At 34.8% G+C, this 15007-nt stretch overlaps 1 protein-coding gene across 1 annotated transcript in view; it reads left to right on the top strand.

The window, feature by feature from the left end:
* KLHL1 (kelch like family member 1) overlaps window positions 1-15007 on the top strand; it is a 548398-nt gene that overhangs the window by 436808 nt on the left and 96583 nt on the right. Inside the window, exon 7 of the mRNA XM_004012176.6 lies at window positions 1687-1911. Within this exon, the coding sequence (XP_004012225.1) occupies window positions 1687-1911 (225 nt within the window). The remainder of the gene's footprint in view (window positions 1-1686; window positions 1912-15007) is intronic.

The following is a 15007-nucleotide window of genomic DNA, read 5'->3' as shown; positions in this document are numbered from 1 at the left end:
AGACATTCATGGCATTCCCATGCTATTAACCTTTGATAATTCAGATGATCTTGAAATTGTTTAAAACTTTAGTTCACCTTGGGATTTCAATTTTTATGTATTTGAATAAAATTTTATTATAAAACATAAAGAATCCACCTACAATGCAGGAGATCTAGGTTCAATCCCTGGGCTAGGAATATCCCCTGGAAAAGGGAAAAGGCTACCCACTCCAGTATTCTGGCCTGGAGAATTCCAAGAACTGTATAGTCCATGGGGTCACAAAGAGTCGGACACAGCTGAGAGACTTTCACTTTCATAATAATTACATTAAGCATAAAATAAGCAGATTTATTTCAATAATATTTTAAGTTAACAAACTGTATCAAATGACTTTCATGAATATTAAAGTTCATTTTTACTCTAACAATGTTAATAGTACTATAATACTTCATATTTAGCTGTATGAAACTCAGCTCATGTATTTAACAACATCAGAAAGCCAAATTTAATTCATTCTAGCTCAGTATTTATATTATTACTGCTTTGTCACTTTTGAATAAAAATTGAGCATAAATTACACCATTTTTACTTCCGTTAGTAGAATTTTTCCTGCCAAGTTGTTTATATTTGTTTAGTTCATTGCTCATTAGGTTCTATGAGTAAATGAGACCTCTGAAGAATGTCTTCCCTAGTTTGCAAACTTGTAATATATTACAAGTAAAATAATTTTTAGTGCATAAGTTAAAGTACACAAAATATTGACTTGTAAATGTAGGGATATTTAATCATTAAATATGCAACATTGATAAATATGAGTCTAAACTTTATGATGAAACACTGAAGCAAGATCAGTGCTTACTGACTTAAATATTTGTGAATTAGCTCAAGGTAGATATTTTTAATGTGAAATGTTTAACTGGACCCCTTAAAATATATGTCACCAATGATTAAGCTTATTCTTTCAATTTCAATCTTACTAGTCAGATTCACTGCATTTCTCAAACTTATACATTAAAAGGCTTTTAGGAAAGATAAGCTATTTTATTTAGATTATAACATAATTAATAAGGATAAGAGATCATTTCATGTCTCTAAATTCTATTGTTATTCCCTGGATGCATTTTATTAAAAATAAGGTTTTTTTGTTTCTTTTTTTTTTTTTTAAAGCGCAGCTAACATTTGTTTGCGTTATCTTAAAGCTGACTTTTAAAACCTTTGTTATTTAAGACATAAGACAAGTTTTAAAGCAATTTGGCAAAGAATTTGCTAAATTAACCTCTCTTCACTCTCAGAAATTATACAGATTGCATGTGTAACTTAGTTATTTAAAAGGACTTTAATATATTTCCTTTTTAGGCTAGGCTTATATTACATTTTTTATAGCAAATAATGATAAAGGGAAGCTATAAAATGTAAAGAACTGTCATGCTAAATAATGATTCCATTGAGTCAGTAGTTTAACGAGATCATTATATAATTCAAATAAGCTGAACATTTGTGTCTACTTTAATCATTAATGTCTTCTCTGAAAGAAGAGAAAATAAGGCACTTAAATTAACACTCCCTTTGTTTTCTTGCCATATTTTTCATCAAGAAAAGTGAATGTGATAAGAATGTTTTCATATCCCAATTTGTGCAGTGTCTCGGGAAGATTCTTTTTTGGATTTATAGTGAACAGCAACTCTTTGATTTATGTTTTATCAGGAGCTACAACCATAGAGAAATATGACCTCAGAACAAATTTGTGGATCCAGGCAGGGATGATGAATGGCAGGAGATTGCAGTTTGGTGTGGCTGTTATTGATGACAAACTCTTTGTAATTGGAGGTCGAGATGGCTTGAAGACATTGAACACTGTTGAATGTTACAACCCCAAAACCAAGACCTGGACTGTTTTACCACCAATGTCAACACATAGACATGGTCTAGGTAAGATTCTTCTTTATTGATATCATTTTTGGAAAGTATTTTATTGAAAGTAAGAAAGTGGAAGAAAGTGAAGTTGCTCAGCCATGTCCATCTATTTGCGACCCCATGGACAGTAGCCTGCACCAGGCTCCTCTATCCATGGGATTTTCTAGGCAAGAGTACTGGAGTGGGTTGCCATTGCCTTCTCCAGAGAATCTTCCTGACCCAGGGATTGAACTCAGGTTTCCCATATTATAGACAGACGTTTTACTGTCTGAACCACCAGGGAAAGTAAGAATGTGTGTTCAAATATAGTATTATTTTGATCAATTATCATTAACTTGAGGTAAGCTGTGAACTAATTTGGAACATATATATGTATATATATTGATGTATATATGTGTTGATATATATATATCTATATGAACATATATATAGATGGATAGATTCTTGACATTTTTCTGTATTGATCAATGTTCATTAAACTGTTAAAAGAGTGATGTTAAATATACCAAGATGAACTATCCTTGGTTTCCATCAATGGATGAATGGAAAAAGAAAATGTGATACATATACATGATGAAATATTGTTCAGCCATGAAGAATAATGAAATCTTGCCATTTACAACAACATGGATGGGCTTTGAGGGAATTATCCTTAGTGAAATAAGTTAGATGGAGAAAAATAACCATATGGCCTCACTTACATGTGGAATCTGAAAAAAAAAAAAAATCATGGATTTAGAGCAAAGATTGGTTGTTGCCTGAGGCAGTGTTTTGACAGTGGGTGAAATGGGTGAAGGAACTCAACATTAGAAATTTCCAGTTATAAAATGAGTAAGTCATGGGGATATAATGTACAGCATGGTGACTATAATTAATAATATTGTATTGCATATTTGAAAGAAGTAGGAGAATAGATCTTGAAAGTTCTCATCACATGGGGAAAAACTGCAACCATGTCAAGGTGGATGTTAACTGAACTACTGTGGTGATCATTCTGCAAAATATATAAACATTGCATCATTATTTGTACAGGAAACTAATGTGCTGTATTAATTTTACTTCATTGTCTTAAATAAAGTAAAGGCAAGGACTTGTAAAAAATATACCTAGATGAGTAGACCTCAAGTTATTCTCAGCCTTCAAAATTTGATACTCATACAGCATTTAACATTCATCTACTATGAAGAGAAAATGCACAACTATCATGGAAAGACCAGAGTAATACAATGTGGAAGAAATAACAGTTAATATGAACTGAGAAAGCATTTAATGTGGTTTTCTCTAGCATTAGTGAATAGTCAAATTTTTGCATTTAATTGTTGCCATCTTGAAAGCCCATGGGGAGAGAGCAGAACAGATTTAGGAAAAGAGTGACTCATCAATAGGCACTAGAAATCAATATCATAGGATTTAACTGATCTCCAGTAGGGAGTAACCTGGAGATGGGGTGAACTGTATTTGGATTCAGAAGTTCTAGGTGTGAGTTTTCAATCTATCATGGGATATTGGCTTGATTTGGGGCCAACAGTTAAACTATGAGCCTTCATTTCTTCATTTGCCACCAATTCAAGGTTATGAATTAGATTAAAATTGGATGATGATAATGAATGTGAAATCACTTGTAAATTATAAAGTCCTCAACAAATATTTGAAAAAGAGTAATATAATATAGACCCTGAATTTGTGTTTCTCATCCTGTGGATTGTAAAAAGTCCTTGTAACTTTTTGAAGACCTGAAATATGTCAGATAGTTGGCTAAGTACAGTTAGAAATATACATTAGAAAGGTATTGAGGTCTAATTGCAAATTTACTGATCCAGACTTTTATAGGAAAGCAAAATCATAGAGCATTTTAAAAACAAAAATTAATGGTAGTTTAAGGTCTTCAGCACTACAATATAATTCATATCTGCCATCATCTAAGACAAACTTTAAAAATAGCTCTGAATTAAAACAACTTGCCTTTTTGTTCTGATTTACCTCCACTTCGATCAGTTTTCTGATTTTTATTTTATTTGCCATTGTTGGTAAATATCTTGCTTTGTGATATGCAGTGAGATTACAATATTGCCCATGTATCTCATATTAAACTCCAAGTAGCAAGAAGCTAAAGTAAAATTTTAATATAAAATAAAAACTCAAAATAATTTAGTTGGCCTATATAGCTTTCCCCAACCTAGATTTGTTTTAAAAAAATCCTTACATGATTATATTAGAAAGCCACATGAGTTCTTTGGTTGTTAAAGTTGAAGATGTCAAAACATTCATAGATATCAAAAACATTTCATAGATATCAATAAATGAAGACTGATTCTTCTGCTGGATAAAATAGCAAATAAAACTGTATTCACGTTAAGTCTGTAATATCAGGGAGTAATGCATCTCTTTACGGAATGAAGCTAATTAAGACCACAATTGCTTCAACATGCTGAGTTTTTATTTTGGCATTTTATCTGTGAAACACATAGTTCTATAAATCATATCTTCTTTCCCACAACATTTATTTTGTATAAAATTGAATAAGTCACTCTCACAATACACTATTTGCAAATAAGCAGTTTTAGGAAAAATTGATAAAATAGTAATATAGCTTTGTTGATTATGGATTTTCTATATGCCATGCTTTGTGTTGTATGTTAAATATATGATAGGATTTGTTTTTGTTTGTTTAGTTTTCAACTGAGATAAAATTAAGTGTTAAAGTGTAGAATTGACTATTTTTGAGTCTATTCACAGAGTGTGTAGTCATCACCACTATTAAACTCCAAAATATTTTTATCACCCTAAAAAGAAACCCTGTAATCAATAGCAGTCACTCACCATTGTCCCATCTGCCTGGCCCCCTTAGCAAAACTTAAACTATTTTCTGTCCTGGTGAAATTGCCAACTCAAGATAATTCATCTAAATAGAATCATATAATGTGTGGTTTTCTGATTTGTTTCCACTTTTTGGTTATTATTAATAAAACTCAAATGAACATCCATGTATGTATTTTTGTATGAATATATATGTTAAATTCTGTGGGATATGTACATATGAGAAAAGTTGTTGAATTACACGGTAGCTCCATTTTTAAATTTTGGAAGAACTGCCAAGCTATTTTCCAGAATGGCTGTCCCATTTTCCATCTCCTCAGCCAAATATGAGGGTGCCAATTTTTCCATATCCTTGACAACACTTGTTACTGTTTATTCTTTTTCTATTATAATGATCACAATGTATCTCATGATTTTATAAAAATTTCTCTACTGAGTAATTTTGAGAAATATTTCATGAGCTTATTGACCATTTGTATCTTCTCTGGATAAATATGTATAACTTTTGTTCAGGTTATTTTTTCTTTTATCATTTACTTTATATTCTATATATGAGTTTTCTATCAGACATAATACTGCAAATATTTCATCCCATTCTATGGGTTCTAATTTAACTTCTTGATAGGACCCTTTGAAGCATAAAAACTATTGACTTACTAAAGTTAAATTTATTTTCTTTTCTTCTGTTTCTTCTGCTTTCGGTGGAGTATAAGAGAAAATGTTGTCTAATTGATGATCATAAAATTTATGCTAATATTTTAGAAATTTTATACTTTTGGGTCTTAAATTTAAAAACATAATCTATTGTTAATATGATGTGAGCTAATAGTTCAAAATCATTTTTGCATGTTGTTTCACTGTTCTTTGTTGAAAAAAAATCTTTCTTTTCCATTGAGTTATCTTGGTGCATCATCAAATATGTATTGGCCATGAATATGAAGATTTATTTATAGACATTCAGTTATACTCTATTAATAACCCTGCCTATACTGACACCAATACCACACTGCCTTGATTACTGTAGCTCTGTAATAAGATTTGAAATTGGATAATTTCATCCCTCTGACTTATACAGGACTGTTCATTTATTTATTTTTTAATTTTTATTTTTACTTTATTTTGCTTTACAATACTGTATTGGTTTTGGCATACATTGACGTGAATCCGCCACGGGTGTACATGAGCTCCCAAACATGAACCCCCCTCCCACCTCCCACCTCACATCATTCTTCTGGATCATCCCCGTGCACCAGCCCCAAGCATCCTGTATCCTGCATCCTGCATCGAACATAGACTGGCGATTCGTTTCTTACATGATAGTATACATGTTTCAATGCCATTCTCCCAAATCATCCCACCCTCTCCCTCTCCCTCAGAGTCCAAAAGTCCACTCTACACATCTGTGACTCTTTTGCTATCTTGCATACAGTGTCATCATTACCATCTTTCTAAATTCCATATATATGTGTTAGTATACTGTATTGGTGTTTTTCTTTCTGGCTTACTTCCAGGACATTGAAACAACCTAGATGTCCATGCAGGACTGTTTAATAGCCACATATCTGTTATTGTCATACAAATTGCATATTTATACATTATACATCCATTTCCATACAGTTCTAAAATTATTACTTTATGCATATGTCTTTATAATGACAGGAGAAAATAAAGTGCTATAAATTATTAAAAATACAGTTATTACCTTAATAGAGTTCTTTACTCTTCTTGTGAATTTATGTTGCTATCTAGAAATGTCTACACCTGACCCAAAGGACCCCTTTCAGGGAAGATCTATTAGCAACAAATTCCCTTTATGTTTTGTTTATTTTTTAAAATTTTGATATATGATCATTTCTCCTTTATTTTTAATGGACATAAAATTCTTAATAGTCTTTTTATGTTAACATTTTGAATATGCCATACCATGTCTTCTGGTTTCCTTGATGAGAAATGAACTGCTAATCTTTTTGAGAATCCCTTGTGCCTGATAAGTTGCTACTCTTTTGCTACTTATAAGATTCTCACTTTGACTTTTAACAGTTTGTGATATGCCTATGTGTGCCTAGTTTTGAGTTTATCTTACTTACAGGTTCTTGAACCCAGCTATCTCCCAGCTCAGCTGAGCTCCTGATAAGGCAGAGTTGTAAACTGACCACTGAAGTTTTGAAGGATTGCCCCAACATGAACACTGAGCCCCTAAGCAAAGTCAAATTTTCTTTCTCCTTTCCTCATAAACGTCTTGGCAGAAGAGCCTGAAGACGACCTCTTGCCAAGACTCAGACATGGGTACCTTAGGATGAAAGGTGGTAGGGAGAGAAATGCAAATATGTGAAGATCATGATCAGCTAGATAATCTGAGTCCTTCACTGCCACTTTCTTGAAAGTTTGCAGTACTTTGGTTTTACATCAAGATTGGTGTTGGGATAATAGCTTTCCCCTATGAGACCTGCCAGGTAAAGCCTTTGTAATAGCTTATGATCAAGTTTAAAACATCATAAGTAGATTTTTAGAAAGAGCTAGATTCTTCATGACTTATCTTTCATTCCTGCTTACACAAATTCTCAAAGTCAGATAGAGATAAAAACTTATTACCTTCACAGATTTTACCTGTGCATGTGCACATGACCCTTAAGAGTACCAGGAATATGTCAATCTTTTCAAATTTCTCCATGGACATCCTTTCCCCAGTTCTTCTGTTGTTGTTATTGTTGTGTTTGTTTGTTTGTTTGTGTGTTTGTTTTCAGCTTCTTGTTTGCTTTAACTGTTTTCACAACCTCAGGCTGCATTGACATTAAGTAATTGCCATTGATTTTTTTTTTTTTTTCTTGACACACATTCTGGAGCATTCTCAGTAAGAAGAAGCCTTAATCAGGTGAAACAAGAAACTCTTGCAAGTGTAGGTTTCCAGAGAACTACCAGACCCGTCAGAATAATAGCAATTTCCTAAGAATGAGACTTCTGAGGACTCTCCAAAATCTGTCCAGAGCCCTCAATTAGCTGACATGCTTTTAGATTTCATCACTACCTTGATCATGAGGTTGTTGGTTTTCAAGATTACTGCACAGTTAGGGAAAAGGTGTTTGGAATAAACCCATAGAGCTCATTATTCTTAAGTAGATTAAGCTGTTTTTATTTTTTCTTGAATAAATCTCTTCAAATATTTAATATTTTTATTTCACCTTCAGAGTTCTGATTTTGAAACATTTTGTCAGTGTTCTCATTATACTTTTATTTTGTCATTGCTGCAGATGTCAACAATAGAGATGGTTTTTATGTGGGTACAATAAAAAAAGAACTGGCTAATCCATAAGAAAAGGAGTCTTTTGAAAACATAATTGCTACTAAAACTTTACAGGTGTCTTATATGGTCTAGCCATCAGCACAGGAAAACATTTTAAAAGCAATGAGAATAACACTGATGTTGGTCTTTCGTCAGCTATGTTGGTGAACAATGACTCTTCCCATAGATGGTGAAGTTAGCCTCCTTTGAGAGCTAAAAGGACACATGCATAATGGACAAACATAATGTATGAAACTTCAGGCTGTACACAAACAAAAGAAAACCAGCAACTGAAAAACCAATAAACATAATGTTTAGCTTATGAAATTGATTAGATGTCCTGGAACATGGCTGAAATTGAGACAGGCTTGTTAATTCAAGTGAAAAATGATACCCCTTGGAAAGTCTGATAAGGACAAAAATGCTTCCAGGAAAGGTACTGGTGCCCCAACTGGCATCGTTGCTTCTACTCACTCTAGAGATCTGTGAGATAGCTCTGAGTCACTGACTTTAGCTTTTTAATCAGGAATAAGAAGTAACTCAAACTGTTGTCATCTATCATGGTACACAACGCTGCTTCAAATGGCTGATCACATGTGCGTACATTCTTAAAATAAGGATATTCCCATTCAGAGTTAGTGTAAAAAAAGAAGTTAAATCTGTACTCGACATTTACTAACTGATTAAATACTCACAGTTCAGTTCAGTTCAGTTCAGTTCAGTCGCTCAGTCGTGTCCGACTCTTTGTGACCCCATGGACTGCAGCATGCCAGGCCTCCCTGTCCATCATCAACTCCCGAAGTTTACTCAAACTCATGTCCCTTGAGTCGCTGATGCCATCCAACCATCTCATCCTCTGTTGTCCCCTTCTCCTCCTGCCTTCAATCTTTCCTAGAATCAGGATCTTTTCCACTGAGTCAGTTCTTCGCATGAGGTGGCCAAATTACTGGAGTTTCAGTTTCAGCATCAGTCTTTCCAATGACTATTCAGGACTGATTTCCTTTAGAATGGACTTGTTGGATCTCCTTGCAAACCACAACTACCTTATAATTTAGACATTTTTGCAGTGTTAAGGTTTAAAAAATTATGGACCAAGTGGCCAATTAACTTTCTCTATGTCACCCACCTTGTAAGGAAGATTTATACTCGTTATTTTTTTGGCTCCAAAGTCATTTTTTCTAATATAACATGCTGTTGCCAATAAATTAATAATAATAACAAATATTTTTGTTTTTCAATTGCTAAGTCATGTCTGACTCTGAACAACCTTATGTATTGCAGCATGCCAAGCTTCCCTGCCTTTCACTATCTCCCAGAGCTTGCTCAACTCATATCTGTTGGGTCAGTCATGCCATCCAATCATCTTGCCCTCTGTTACCCCCTTTTCCTCCTGCCTTCAATCTTTCCTAGCATCAGGGTCCTTTCCAATGAGTTTGTTCTTCACATCAGGTGGCCAAAGTATTGGAGTTTCAGCTTCAACATCAGTCCTTCCAATGAATATTCAGGGTTGATTTCCTTTTAGATTGACTGGTTTGATTTTGTTCTTGTCCAGGGGACTCTCAAGAGTCTTTGCCACATCAGTTTCAAAGTATTAATTTCAGTGCTCAACTTTCTTTATGGTCCAACTCTCATATCTACATTTGTATTGGAAAAAACAGCTTTAACTATAAGTATCACTTTTGTAGGCAAAGTAATGTCTCTGCTTTTCAATACACTATCTAGGTTTGTCATAGCTTTTCTTTCAAGGAGCAAATGTATTTTAATTTCATGGCTACAGTCACAATCCATAGTGATTTTGGTACCCAAGAAAATAAAATCTGCCACTATTTCCACTTTTTCCCCATTTATTTTCCTTGAAGTGATGAGACTGGATGCCATGATCTTTGTTTTTTGAATGTTGAGTTTTAAGCCAGATTTTTCAGCCTCCTCCTTCACCTTCATCAGGAGCCTCTTTAGTTCCTCTTCATTTTCTGCCATTAAAGTGACATATCTGAGGCTGTTGATATTTTTCCTGGTAATCTTGATTACAGCTTGTGAGTCATCCAGACCCACATGATGTACTCTGAATATTGCATGATGAACTCTGAATATAAGTTAAATAAGCAGCCTTGACCTACTCCATTCCAAATTTTGAACCAGTCCATTATTCCATGTCTGGTTCTAACTGTTGCTTCTTGACCTGCATATAGGTTTCTCAAGAGGCAGGTGAGGTGGTCTGGTATTCCCTTTTCTTGAAGAATTTTCCACTGTTTGTTGTGATTCACATAGTAAAGGCTTTAGTGTAGCCAATGAAAGAGAAGTAGATTTTTTTTTCCCCCAATTATCTTGTTTTCTATCATCCAGAGGATGTCAGAAATTAGATCTTGTTTCTCTACCTTTTTTTAAAATCCAGTTTGTACATCTGGAAATTCTTGGCTCATGTACTACTGATCCCTCACTTGGAGGATTTTGAGGATAATATTGCTAGCATGTGAAATGAGTGCAATTGTAAAGTAGTTTGACAATTCTTTGGCATTGCTTTTCTTTGGGATTGGAATGAAAACTGACCTTTCCCATTCCTGTGGCCACTGCCGGGTTTTCCAAATTTGTTGGCATATTGAGTGCAGCACTTTCACAGTATCAGCTTTTAGGATTTGAAACAGCTCACCTGGAATTTCATTATTTCCACTATCTTTGCCCATAGTAATGCTTCCTAAGGCCCACTTGACTTCACACTCAGGGGTCTAGCTCTAGGTGAGTGACCACAGTATCTTGGTTATCTCAATCACTAAGGTTTTTTTTTTTTTTTTTTTTTACAGTTCTTCCATGCATTCTTACTTCCTCTTATTAACATATTTTGCTTCTGTTAGGTCCATATTGTTTCTGTCGTTTATTGTCCCATCTTTACATGAAATATTCTCTTGGTATCGCCACTTTTCTTGAAGTGATGTCTAATCATTCTATTTCTTTCTTCTATTTCTTTGCATTGTTCACTTAAGAAAGCATTCTTATCTCACCTTCCTATTCTCTAGGACTCTGCATTCATATGGGAATATCTTTCCCTTTCTTTTTTGCCTTTCACTTCTCTTCTCTTCTCAGCTATTTGCAAGGGCTCCTTAGACAACCATTTTGCCTTTTTGCATTTATTCTTCTTGGGATATGGTTTTGGTCACCATGCAATATTATGAACCTCCATCCATAGTTCTTCAGTCACTCAGTCACTCCAATCTACTCCCTTGAATCTGTTCACACCTCCACTATATAATCATAGGGATGTGATTTAAGTCATACCTCAATGTCTTAGTGGTTTTCCCTACTTTCTTCAATTTAAGTCTGAATTTTGCAATAAGGGGTTCATGATCTGAGCCACAGTCATTTCTTGCATTGGTGGAAGAGGATATTTGCTATGGTCAGTATGTTCTCTTGACAAAACTATGTTAGCCTTTTCTCTGCTTCATTTTGTACTCCAAGGCCAAATTTACCAGGTATCTCTTGACTTCTTGCTTCTACATTCCAGTCTCCTCTTTAAAAAAAACATCTTTTTGGTGTTTGGTGGAGTTCCATGGTGGGAGCAGGGTAGTAACCAGAGCTCTGAGTTTCTAATGTGGTGGGGCAGGAGGCTATAAAGCACTTCTCACCACCTTGGGGCAGCTGGGCTTGTCAGACCTGGACAATAACTCTGAAGAGCCATAGAAGAGGAAAGATGGTGGCCAGTCATTGGCCAGTGGTGGGCCATGTGGGTGGCAGAAAGTTCCCAGGACAGCCAGCATCAACAGTGAGACCAAGGAGCCCTCAGTTCATGATAATCTTCCAACCTCAACTCCAGCCTTCCCTGTACCCTCTTCCCAGCAAATCCACAGGTCCTTTGGCCAGCCCCCATGTGGCACACTGACTGACACCCAGTGGTGAGTGAAGGTTTACATGCCCAAGGGCTAATGAAGGACCAGCATTTGGACAACCAGGGTGCAGGACATGTCTGTCCAGTTACAAACAGTGGCTGAAGGACATGTCCCTGGTAGTCAGGGCATGACAAAACATGGCCCACTGGAAAAGAGAGTGGCAAAGCACTTCAGTATTCTTGACTCAAGAACCCCATGAACACAAAGAAAAGTCAATAAGATATGACACTGGAAGGTGAACCCCCTAGGTCAGGAGCTGTCCAAAATGCTACTAAGGAAGGGCACAGGAACAGCTCAGGAAAGAATGAAGTGGCTGGGCTGAAGTGGAAACATTGCTCAGTATGGATGTGTCTGGTGGTGAAAGTAAAGTCCAATGATGCAAAAACAATATTGCATAGGAACCTGGAATGTTAGGTCTATGAATCAAGGTAAATTGGGCACAGTCAAGCAGGAGATGGCAAGAATGAACATCAACATTTTAGGAATCAGTGACCTAAAATGAACTAGAATGGGCAATTTTAATTCAGATGACCATTATGTCTACTATGGTGGGCAAGAATCTCTTAGAAGAAATGGAGTAGCCCTCATAATCAGAAGTGTCCAAGATGCAGTAGTTGGGCACAAACTCAGAAATGACAGAATGATCTTACTTCATTTCCAAGGCAAACCATTTAGCATCACAGTAAGCCAAGTCTATGTCCCAACCACTAATGCTGAAGAAGATGAAGTTGAAGAGTTATATGAATACCTATGATATCTTCTAGAACTAACACCTAATAAGATACTCATATTATATTTATATATTTTTTATTTTATTTTTTAATTAAGACTCATTCTCTCATTTTATGTACACAGATTAAAAGACATGTACACAAAAATATCAGTTTAGTGTCTGAGTGTCTGAAACTGTTAGCATGTTTGATTGTGAAAATTTCTATAGAAAAAATTTGAGGAAGGATTCAACCAAGTATTTCAGATTTGAAATACAGACATAGATTTAGATATAGACAAATGAATAAGTATATGAATAGGTAAAGAAATTGACTAGATAGATAGATAAATTTCTGTGTTAATTTATATGAATTTCTCAATTTCACTGAGTGAAAAGGGAAAATGCTGATGGTGGTATGTTTGTTATTTTCATATCAATGATTTAGATATATTAAAATGATACAATTTGAATTAATAAATCAGGACCAAAAGTCTCTATGTTCTGTCACTTAAGGATTATCTGTTTTATAGGCTGGTATCCCATTTAGCCTTCCTAGCACAAAAACCGTCTATGTATATAGACTCTAGGAACTTACTACCTAATATTCAATTCAGTTCAGTTCAGTTCAGTAGCTCAGTCGTGTCCGACTCTTTGCGACTCCATGAATCGCAGTACGCCAAGCCTCCCTGTCCATCATCAACTCCCGGAGTTCACTCAGACTCACATCCCTCGAGTCAGTGATGCTACAGATTCACAAACCATCAAGAATTCCTGGAATAATTCAGGGATTAAAAGAGAGAGAGAAAGATATATATAATGCAACTTCTCTGAAAACACAGACATGGTTCAATTTTAACTTAAAAAAATAAAAAAAATAACAAAATACCAAAAGCAAAAGGAACACAAATGTATTTGGTATTCTTTGCTAGTCACCAAAGATATTCAGTCTTGAAATAATCAGTTATATAAAAACAGGAAAAAGTATATATATATTTTTTAATTTAAGATGTTTGTTGAAATGAAATAGTAGATAGAATTTTGAACAAAATAAAATTGTAATCTCTAAAAGTCACTAAGAGGAAATAAATTAAAATTATGGCAAAACAGATGAGACAAAGAAATAATCAGTATGATATTTTTATTCAGGGTAATTTATAAAAAATATTGAGAAAGTGAGAGAGAAAATAAGAAATAATCTGAGAGAATTTCTCCAAAGTGTAACACATGGCCTCTGCTGACCTGAAGTAAATAACCAGATATTTCTCTAACAAAGATGGGTTTAGTGGGGCCAACAAAGAATTGCTATGGTGAGCTATGTGCAAGTTCCCACATAACAAATGAAGGAGAACTTTTTTATGGAGAGGAAAAGGAAGTTGGGAGGATTATAGTAAAGAGTCCGTGACATTTTGTTTTCTGGATCTTTGCCAGGAAAGAAGAGGAGTCCTTCTGCTACTGTCTCAGAATCTGAGAGCTCCCCTTGCTGGTGTCCCAATTTTAGCTAATTGAAATTCCTGTTTGTCGTTTTTTTTTTTTTTTTTTTACATTTTCCCCTTTAATCAAAAAAAAATTTTTTTTTAAATTCAGTGTTGGTCAAGACTCAGATCTAGTTTCAGATACTTTTTGCCCCTAACATCAGGAAGGACTTTCCAAGGTGTACTGTCTTATGTCAGAAGAAAGTGCACTGATTGGAAAACTATTATGATCACGTTCACGTAACAAAGAAGAGTTGAAATCACTTTCTGTCTTAAGTCCATATATTATCAAGATCATCATCATTGGAGCTCATCTGAAGCATTACATCATCATCATAAGTTTGGGAGACACATTTATGATAGGCCTCATCTTGATAGCTTGAAGTTATCTCCTCAGACGTTCTCTGCTTCAGTTGTAGAAAATGTTTACTTTCAGGGTACCAGATAATGTGCCGTTCCAGTCAGTGTTCAGTACTTTCTTTAGGTGTATCATATGAATCAAAGAACCTTTTCCTTGAAGTTTATTGGCACAAGGGTTAGTTAGCAGTACCCAGAGAGTATGAAGAGAGTTTGGTATTTTCTAATTAATAAAATCTCCAGGTTGCAAGATGTAATGCTTAATGTCTTCATCGTGAGCACACTGTGAAAGTATTTCTTTACCAGAACATGGTTATTTTTAATAGAAGTATTTATGCTTTTGCAATACGGGAGTATCTTTTATCAGTTGTGGATTAAAAGAAATAGAAGGCAAGTATATTAAACTTCCTGTGATTATCTCACAGGGTGAGAGTTTATAAATTCCCAAAGGAGTGAATCTGAAGTTTAGTAGGACCAACAGCAATGCTCTTGGTCAAGGTGTTTGGAAGTTCTCTACAAATCTTGCCAGTTGAGCCTTCATAATATTGTTAATGCTTTGGACTTAATCAGAGGATTGAGGGTGGTAAGCAGAGTG

The sequence above is a fragment of the Ovis aries genome, chromosome 10 (genome assembly GCF_016772045.2).
Source record: "Ovis aries strain OAR_USU_Benz2616 breed Rambouillet chromosome 10, ARS-UI_Ramb_v3.0, whole genome shotgun sequence".
Lineage (NCBI taxonomy): Eukaryota > Metazoa > Chordata > Mammalia > Artiodactyla > Bovidae > Ovis > Ovis aries.
Note: the sequence above shows the minus strand (reverse complement) of the source record. Positions and strands in the feature narration are given on the sequence as shown.